This window comes from Siniperca chuatsi, linkage group LG12 (genome assembly GCF_020085105.1).
Source record: "Siniperca chuatsi isolate FFG_IHB_CAS linkage group LG12, ASM2008510v1, whole genome shotgun sequence".
NCBI lineage: Eukaryota > Metazoa > Chordata > Actinopteri > Centrarchiformes > Sinipercidae > Siniperca > Siniperca chuatsi.
In genome coordinates this window covers 14,085,653-14,095,338 of record NC_058053.1, presented here as the reverse complement: position 1 = coordinate 14,095,338, position 9,686 = coordinate 14,085,653, and the positions used below count along the sequence as shown (strand labels likewise).

The following is a 9,686-nucleotide window of genomic DNA, read 5'->3' as shown; positions in this document are numbered from 1 at the left end:
TTGGGTGCTTAAATGATGCAGACCCTGCATAAACTGCTGGGCTCGGATCCCGTTGAATACAGCCTGTTTCTCCGAACAGGTAAAACGTGACCACAGTGTGTGAAGCAAAGCACGTTACAGTAGAACACCTGTGCTGCACGTGCGAATAGTGAGTTTCATTCCCCACTGGAGCGGCGATATGAAGACCAGGTTTCAAGGTTTGAATTGGAGACTCCACTTAAAGAGGCACAAGGTAAAAACAGCTGTGAAATAGTCCTCATCAGGGCTGTCATTTCTAACAGGTTTTATTGAGTCGGGTAAAGCTGGTGTAGAGGGAGCAGGGAGGACTGCGACGGATACACTTTGCACCGTGCATGTTCTTTCAAGTCATTTTTGTTGTTGTTGTTGAACAACGTTTATCTTTGTATTTATTTTAATTGCAGGTCTTATTGTTTTGTAATGAAAGTGAGCCCGAAAGTTCTTAACGTCTTTGAAATAGTTGGACACCGGGACAGTAACTAAGCTTTTCTGACTTGTATTGTATTTCTTGTATTTCTCCACTGTTCGTATAATACTTAGCAGTGATAGTTAACAGCTGAAACACATCAATGTCGAGCTTTCTCACACACGTTTCTTAGAAATAAGGGATACGAAACTATTGTCAAAGCATGTATCTATAAAAATGACCAAGTACCATGCCATTTCTATGCTAGCAACATCACCATACCAGTGTCCACCCAAGTGTTGAATTCGACAGTCAGTGTTTATGCAGTATAACGCCAGCCAACGTTTGCTATTCATGAGCATGAAGAGTTTTGTGTTGCAATGTTAAACTTAATTTAAACAAGAAAAGAAGCAAAATGTATTACACTTTTCATATTTCATGTAAAATACAGACGGCTACGAGTAAATATCACCTTGTTTTGTGATTGGATCACTAATCACTAACTACAATTAATTTACCTCAGCTGTCATTTAAGTTCCCTAATTACTGTCAGTTGAAAAAACATGAATGAAATTGTTTGTTAGACAAATGGCATTGAACATTATGAAATTAGACAGTATGTCATTGAAAAGATAATTATTTCATTTTCAAAGTAGATGCTATGTCACAAAGTGGCTTGAATCAAAACTAAGCTGTTCTCAAAACAAACATAGGTATTGTATCACAATAACTTATCTTTGGACATTTGCAGCATTTTAAAATAAGACAACTTGCTGGAAAACAAAACAATTTTGTATGGGACAGTTGTTCTTCCTTTTCCACAGCTTTTTACAACATGCCAGAAATGACGCATTGAATTCAAGTGAGAAATGGCAGAATACACAAATAAAAATTCTTGCAAGTGATGAGAAATAACACATTATGAATGGGCAAGTGTGGATTTTGTCTGTAAAGAAGCTGCTGCAGCACAAGTGTTAACCAACCACCCTCTCCCTGTAGTCTCCAACAGCTGCTGTGCCTCACTTCATCGCATTCCACATAAGCCAACCGACAGAGTGCACAAATGTTGTAACCTTTCCATTTCATTAGATAGAGTGCATTGAGCTGAACTGGACACTTGTAGCTTGACTTAAACTCATGATGTTCTCTAGCATGAAAGATTTTGTCTGAGTAATACCACTCAGATCAGTTGGTGGACAAACAGCGCTCACAATTTTTCAAAAGTAATAGGAGCCCACCAGAAAGTGCTGTTTTAGAAGGACTGTCTTCTTTGAAATGCTTGGGTCTGAGGTAGATTGATACTCCAAGCAGTTCTTATAGTAGCAATGAAGAAGCACCCAGGAGATCTTCATTGTTATTGTGCTGGAGGACAGTTATACAACATGGGCCATAACAGCCCACGGCATGTGAGGTTGTTCCTCTTCACCAAATCTAACCTCGTAGCTGATACAGAGGTCTTACCTGTTGTTACAGCTGTGACAGGGACACACCCAGCAGCCGCAGGTTGTTGGCCACCATTGCCAACTGGATAGCAAGGTGGAATATCCAGTTTCCACCATCTCTTTGTCCATGCTTTGCTGAGGGGTGGCCTGCAGGATGGCTTTTGCAAAAGTGACCGCTTTGCATAGGTGACTCCTAGACTGGACGTAGTTATTAAACACGGATGCGGTGCCACCCCACACACTACAGCATGTTTGCATAATAGCAAACAAAAAGGCTGAAACAACGTTCAATGTAGCATGGGTACATGGGTATGGAAATGATAGTGTTAAGTGGACAAGGACGAATGGATGAATTTAACAGTTTGTGGTACAAAACTATTGCAGTGAAAGAAATCTACTTATATGTTAACAATTTCATGCAAAAAATTCTGAAGTTTTCCTTAGTAATAATTCCTTGTGCAACCATTCTTATACTTTTTACAGTCTTACAGTTATGTGAAACACTGTTATTAAGTCCCTAAAATAGATTTGTTGTTCATCCTACACCAATGTAATTAGTATTTGCATTGACTGATACCAAAAGAATGTGTTCCAGGCTGTGGGTTATTTGTGGCCCTCTCATGCTGCCTGGGTTTCTTGTCCTTGTATCAGTCCACTATAGGACCTCAGCTGAATCATTTGTCTAACCCCATCTCCTACTGCTCTGCGCTCCAAAATCAATCTCAAGGAACTAATACTGACACTGCTGGTTTTACCTCTTAATCCAGAGCAGCACTGACACATCGAGGCACAGATTTGTCTGGTGATCAGTTGTTTCTCTCATGTTCATGGTATTCTTTTTAAGTACATATAATAGTGCTTTTGTAAAAAGGTAATCCAAGCCACGTTGAGTTGTGTTATTGTGACAGATGCTATGGTAGGTACATGTCAGGGAGAGTGGATTAATGGAGTGCAACATTGTACTGTTTCCTTACTCTGTATTTCTTCCTTTTTTTAGTAAAAACAACTGGACCATTGCATCAGCTTGTCATATTTACCAAAGTAATCAAGTTAACCTTGTCTTCTGTTAATGTAGTGAGGTATTGCTTTAACCCTATGCTGCCTGTTAGTCTGTAACTCCAGTAGCCTGTCCTCCTCTGGTCAGACTCTGTTACACATTACCTTCCAGAAAGATGTTATCATCGCAACCATCCCCCACATGGAGCCTGTCACTGAATGACACAGCCCACAACACAACCAATCTGCTGGGCTGGCTACTCTGTACAACCACATGCCTTCTACATTGTACCAAGTTTAAAGTGCAATTTGGATCCCTGTGCGAAGTCCATGACAAAAGAACAGTTTGTTTTATAGTACTGGCGGCCCTCCCGGACTCATTACCAAGCTAAAGACACCCCCTTTGTGTAAGTGTGCTTTGTGTGCACATTTACTGCCTTCCAGGTTGCAAAGGGAACTATATCAAAAAACAAAAGAAAGGAAATTAAAGCAAAAACATTAGCAAAAGATTTGAGGACGCTGAACAAATGAGTTGATTATTAGTACGCTACTGTGTCAGAGCAAGGATGACTGTTTTGGGAGTCATTGTGTTAAAAATATCTTTATTGTGGTGGATCATGTTTGGGTAGGAGGGATCGTTTTGCCCCACTGGGCCAGCCTCGTGGGCAGCAGATGAGCCAGAGAGATGTGTGTGTGTGTGTGTGTGTGTGTGTGTGTGTGTGTGTGCGCTCTGCTGAGCTGTGAGCAGAGGAGCCCCGCCAGCCAGCTTGCTCTAACTGTGCTCTGCACACACTCCAGTCCAACAGCTCGTCTTTTCTCTCTGCTCCAGATGATGCCTTGGATTTAACTGGCCCACATGAGTGATATGAATAACACACTGGACAAAATACACACTTCTGGAAGCCTTGGAGAGAAAGCAGAGATTTTTCAGAGTGGCAGTGGTAATGTGAGTGGCTTTCCCAGCCCAGCCCTCATCCCTTTGCGAGCCCCTTTACTAACACCAAATGTCCAGAAGAGCAGGACTACGCTCTGCAAAGGGAACAGGTATGACTCATTTTTCTTTACACTTGCCATGAATGACAACAGTCTGAGTCATTCAATGAAGATTATTTAATTTGCACTAAAACTCAAAGTAATATTTTCTACTGTACACTTTACACTGTGAGCTACTTTAAAGAAAAGTACACTCTTTGTATTTGCAGCAGTGATACACAGAGGTCTTATTTGAAAGCTGTAGTGTAGACTTTGTAACTGTAAACACAATTGGCTCGACCCAAACACAGCTGTCAATGAAGTGTAATGTATTATTTCAACACTGCAGTTAAAGACCTGGAATCAAATCAAGCACCTGTTAGTTTGTGGGAGATAATTAGTAACTCAGTAACTGCTGTGTTTACAGAGCAGTAAAGAAAGCGTCAGTCAGAGAACAGCACCTTTCAGACACTGAGGCCCTCTCATCTGCAAGTGTGCTGAAAGATAACTCTTTCTTTACCTTATCATGATGATAATGCAATATTGTATTGTAGATGATCTGTTCAGTTTTCTCTGATTGATTTAGATGTTAGTTCCCAACAAGGACATGTTAAATGCATTTTAAAAGTAAAGGACAAAATGTTCATCCTGGTACTCCTTACTGCCAAACATTTGCAGATAAGAATGATGCAACACTTAGGGATTGTGATGAGTGACACATAATTATAATATTTATACTTATTGATCATGGTATTATTTGATTGTGATATAGTTTGAGTTTTGTGTTACTGTCAGATCTGTTAGTTTGTTTATCACCTGCGCCATTTATGCTCCCCATTCCTCTATATGGAACACACGCAACAGAGGAACCGGCAATATGTTGTAACAGCTCTCTAAGCTTCAGGTTGTGAAATCAGTTTAGCATAAAGTCTAATACATCATTACAATGTTACAGTCTGGACTGACTCTTATAGGCAAAATAGGGAGACAAGTGATCTATTGTTTGTATTAATCTTTTTGACTTTCCACAGAAAATTTATTACAATATCACATAAGTTGTAATTTCTGTATCTGCTTGATCCAACATTTCACTGAAGCTTCTGTATACCAGTATGATACTTTAAGTGAGTGATATTCTCAACCCCAAGACATTATAGAAACATGTTTTATTGGCGTTGCCATTACGTCAGAAAAGAATATTGTAGATGTGTGCATTGTTTTCTACACATTGCCCAAAAATTCAGTCTGACATAGTTGGTGCTTTTGAAAACTATGGAATCTTGTATAGAATTTGAAACAAGATCTGAACAATGCTTATTTTATGCCGCGTCTGTTTCTTTCTCTCTCTGTGTCTGTGTGTTTTTGTCCTTCAGGAGCAATAAAGAGGGAGAGGAGTCATTCTCTTCCCCTGTTCCAAACCCTTTTCCTGAGCTTATCCCCACAACCCTCTCCCCCCTTGTCTCTGAATGTTTATTACTATGGACCAAAAGTAGTGCAACTCAGGTGAGTGTTCCATTTACAGTACTTAAGGGTGTTTGTGACACAAAGAGGCAAATTATTTGAAAAAATAAGGACTCTGTTGTAACCTTTTCCATATGCTACCTCAGGCAGCATAGTCATGCTAACTTTAAATTTAAATAAATGCAAATTTACATGATGTCTGGCTTGTGATTTGGCTGAAACTTCAGGGCATATGGAGGGTTCTGCAAGTATGTAAATCAGTTGCAGTGAGGAGACAAAAATGCTTTCATCTCACACACACAATGTTATTAATTTTGAGAGCCCAGGTTTGTACCTGCATACAGTGGTCACTAAACATAACAATGGGCAATACATGTGATGTCTGATACCACCTGTAGATATTGTATTTGAAATTTGATTATAACTTTATGGTTTACCCAGGATATACCTGGCTTAGTGCCCAACAACCACTCTTGTACGTTTGTTTTAGCACAGGGTGTGTGACACTGTGACACTGTGTGACACTGGAAAAGCTTTCACTTCAATCTAGATCTAGAGCCAATTTTGGCATGTTTGTTAACGTGGAATTTTTTTTTCTTACTTTGGTCACCAACTGACCGTTCACTAAGCCCTGCCTCTCTTAGTTCCTATTGCTATGCCTGTCAAGCTTTCCAGTCTAGTAGCTATGCAGTTGACAATGATAACAGTGCCATATTTATCGTATACAAAATTTATATTAACTAACCGTCGCTAGCAGACTTTGCAGCTGTAGCTAGCTAACTAATTAACGCTAACTCTTAGTTGGCTGAAAAATGTCTCCAGCTGACTCATTTGAAAACGAGAACCCTGGGGGGGGGTAGTGAATAGTCTGTTACCAGTGAAATTGAAATTAACCAGTGAACACAAACATAACTAACTAACTTATGAAAAGATTAATTTACTAATTAGACCATTTTTGTTAATGACATACCGACATAGTGTTGTACAGCTATTGTTACTTGCCCCTACAATCTAATGATCTCATAATTTTGGCAGTAGATCAGTCTACGACAACTTGGACAGACATTTACGTAGGTGATACACAACTCATGATGAAATCGTTAAGTTTATTTCCTTCTGCTCTTTTAACCAAATCAGATGAAAATGTATTATTATTATGCACAGTAAAAAATTATTTAATCTGACCCTGTGATCTGTAGTTGATTTCTACATTTATACAGAGCTCACTGCCAAATTCTAAAAACAGAGCACATTCATTATGTTGGAAAGCTAACAATTATGGGTCTGCTTCAAAAGTGCATGGGTTTCAAAATGGATTTTGTCTATACATTTTCCAGGGCTGTTAAATTAGTCTGGTTTGTCAACCACTAGATATTTCCTGGATGTGGACCTATACTGTATGCTGATGTTGATTTCAGGTTTTTCAATATCTTTGCAGTGTGTGTGTATTTCTGTGTGCGTGTGTAGCAGCAGGGGGCAGCTCAAAGCAATGACTCATAGGAAAGCTTGAAATTACAGAGCTCAGTAGTTACCAAGGACTATCAGCAGTATTTTACCTCTCTGTGCTCACATGTTGATTTCAAGCAGGGAATGAAAAATACATACAGAAAGTTGTGTTTTCTTTTTTTTTCTGAAGCTTGTACTCTGTAGTATATGTGTGATTGGCACAAGAGTGTAATCAAATTGGTATTTGTTCCTCTGCACACATTGTGGTAAGATTGCTTGATTATCTAACACTGGAGTGTCTCCACTTGATATACAAAGTCTTTCTAGCCCTTCCACTCTATTCCATCCTGACTCAATCCAAGGTTTCACATCAGAAAATTACAGAGTGATTGCCAGTTCTCCTGTGCTCTCACCAGCCTATTGTGAAGACAGGTCAGGGATTTGCACGGATTTGGCATTTTCTTAGATAAGTGCAAGAATAATCCTCAAGTTTCTCAGTGAAGTAGCAAAATGACACCCAGTTGACCTCACTCTACAACAATGCGGCTTCCTTGTTTGCAAATCTTAAAGTGATCCTTATCTATCTTGGTGATGAGGCCTGCGCCTCATGGGCCTGACAGCCTCTCACTTAGTCTTTTCAGCAGCGGTATTGGGAAGACAAAGGCAGTATGTCATACTGACCAGCTGTTTTTGTGTCACAATCCTCATGTCACAGGGTTATGACCTTCTTTCAGTAGCACTTAAGAAACCAATGACATCATTGTTCCAACTGTGCAGCATTCATCCCCTCAGCCACCCTTCTAACTTTTCTATAAAGGAAAATTGCACATTGAGCTTCCCAGTGTTTCTTTTTGGGTAGTAATTTTCCCATCAGTTACAATTATCTGAAAATGATAATCTTCTACTAAGGACAGGCTTCGATTATAAAATGAGCAGGCTAGGAAAATGGCAATGGCGTCTGTCGTTGTGGCATCTCAAACAACTCAGTGTCTAGCTGACCACGTCTTCGTTTTATTGCAGTTGATTTGAATGGCTTTGCTGAATTGTGGCATTTGCTTGACATTGCTTTGTTTTACACAGGCTTTAAAGCTATTTCACTTGTGAGAAACTGGTTTATCTGAGCCCACTGTTAGCCCTGTGTTTACAGTGTCATGGTACATTTCCATAACAAAACCACCAAGTCGCGACTGCCACATTATGTCAATGAGAAACCTAGCCCTTTTCAAACGGAGAGCCTGCAATACTGCCGTAAAGAAGACCTGTCATTATGCCAGCTTTGCTTTTTTACACTGAACCAAACAACGCCCCAGTGTGTGATTTTTACATAGCATGCCGCCGTTCCGGAAGCAAAAGAGGTGTGACAAGTAACACAACAGCCTCAGCGTCTAGTGTGACGTATAACATATACGTTGGGCAGCAACATTGCTTTCTAAACAATTATAATGGCGGGTGAACTGAGTGTTGAGGTGCTTTTGCTAGCTGTGCACATTTATGCCACTCTGCAAACGCAAACAAAGTTGCTGTGCATCATATACAACATGATGTGAACAATGGCAGATTTGTGCGAGCAACGTGTTTGTGCGATTGATTTGTTGCTAACTGCTGCTAGCTGCTTTTTAAATCCACCAGTGGAGGGTCGCACACATAACACGTCATCAAAACGTCACACTCCTGTCCCATCCAGCCTCACCCATTTTACACTGACATCGATTCGGCTCTGTTACTACCCAGGGGCTGGGATTTGCTGGCAGCACAACCTCCATAAAAACACATTTCTAAATAGATATAAAGTCAGTGTGTGGTCAGTTACATTTAACTGATTACCATCTACTGTGATTGTAAGGACTGATCGGTTTGCAGAGTGAATAAAATGTCCTATACTACCTCAGCTGGTTCAGACATACAATCATGACATTAGAGATTACTTTGTGAAATAAAATCCTCCTGCACTTTTGAGTTTGACCTCAGAAAAAGTGCCTGCTGGCAATACACAAAATGCATGTCATGATGATACTGTAAATATACAGATGGGTGACAAATTAAAGGAAAAACCAATATGAAGTGTCTTAGTATGGAGTCAGGCCACCACGAGCCTCCAGAACAGCTTCAGTGCTCCTTGCCAAGTCTGTAGAACTCTACTGGAGGGATGAACACCATTCCTCCACAAGATATTCCTTCATTTATATATACAACCTTTATTTAATCAGGTCATCTCACTGAGATCAAGATCTCCTTTGCAAGAGAGACCTGAGTACAGCAGATAGAAAGAAAAACAAACATGGCCAGACATAACAAAAGGACATATAGCATCAGAGACAGCCACAGACATCACTAAATAGATTTGAAGATGAAAGTTTATATTATATCATTTGGTGTGATGGAGATGGTGGTGGAGATCATTGTCTTAGACTTTGATCCAAAATCTTCCATAGGTGTTCGAATGGGTTGAGATCTGGTGACTGTAAAGTCCGTAGCATTTTATTCACGTGATTTTCAACCTCACCAAACCATTCAGTGAAAGGAGTAAAAGTCGGTCATTGTGAAGACAATTCTGTGTTGATACTGTTGATAAGGGCAGTGTAAGCTGGCTTAGAGCATAACATCACGGATGAACTGGCATATCTTCATGATAAAATGGCAAAATAAACAGTTTTATTTGGGGTTTTTTTTAGGAAGTCCAAGCAGCTGGCACAGCCTCCACTCTCCAGGAATATATGTGGAAGTCTTGCATGGACTCTTACCAAAAACCAGAAGCACACAGACAGTCTGCGTCCAGACGGTGTTGAGTGTTCAGTTCAGCTATATGACTCAGAGGAAATGCCTGCCCCTTTTTAGATATGTTATTTCAGATGCTACATTGCACCATTTCTGTGTTCTTCGCTCTGAGTTTCAGCCTCCTCTACAGCAGATGTAATAGGGCCATCAGGGTCACACTTAACAGATGC

At 40.1% G+C, this 9,686-nt stretch overlaps 1 protein-coding gene across 4 annotated transcripts in view; it reads left to right on the top strand.

The window, feature by feature from the left end:
- Positions 1-22: 22 nt before the first annotated feature.
- The window catches only part of grb14 (growth factor receptor-bound protein 14), a 28,244-nt gene continuing 18,580 nt past the window's right edge, over positions 23-9,686 (top strand). The window contains exons 1-3 of one of the 4 annotated variants that reach the window (XR_006380080.1): positions 83-232; positions 3,692-3,906; positions 5,208-5,337. Coding sequence is in view for 3 of the 4 variants with exons in the window: in XM_044216143.1 (XP_044072078.1) it covers positions 3,719-3,906; positions 5,208-5,337 (318 nt within the window). In the remaining variant the exon portion in view is untranslated. Of the gene's footprint in view, positions 233-3,251; positions 3,270-3,691; positions 3,907-5,207; positions 5,338-9,686 lie in introns of those variants that run through there. The other 3 variants (XM_044216143.1, XM_044216144.1, XM_044216148.1) reach the window with 3 other exon arrangements.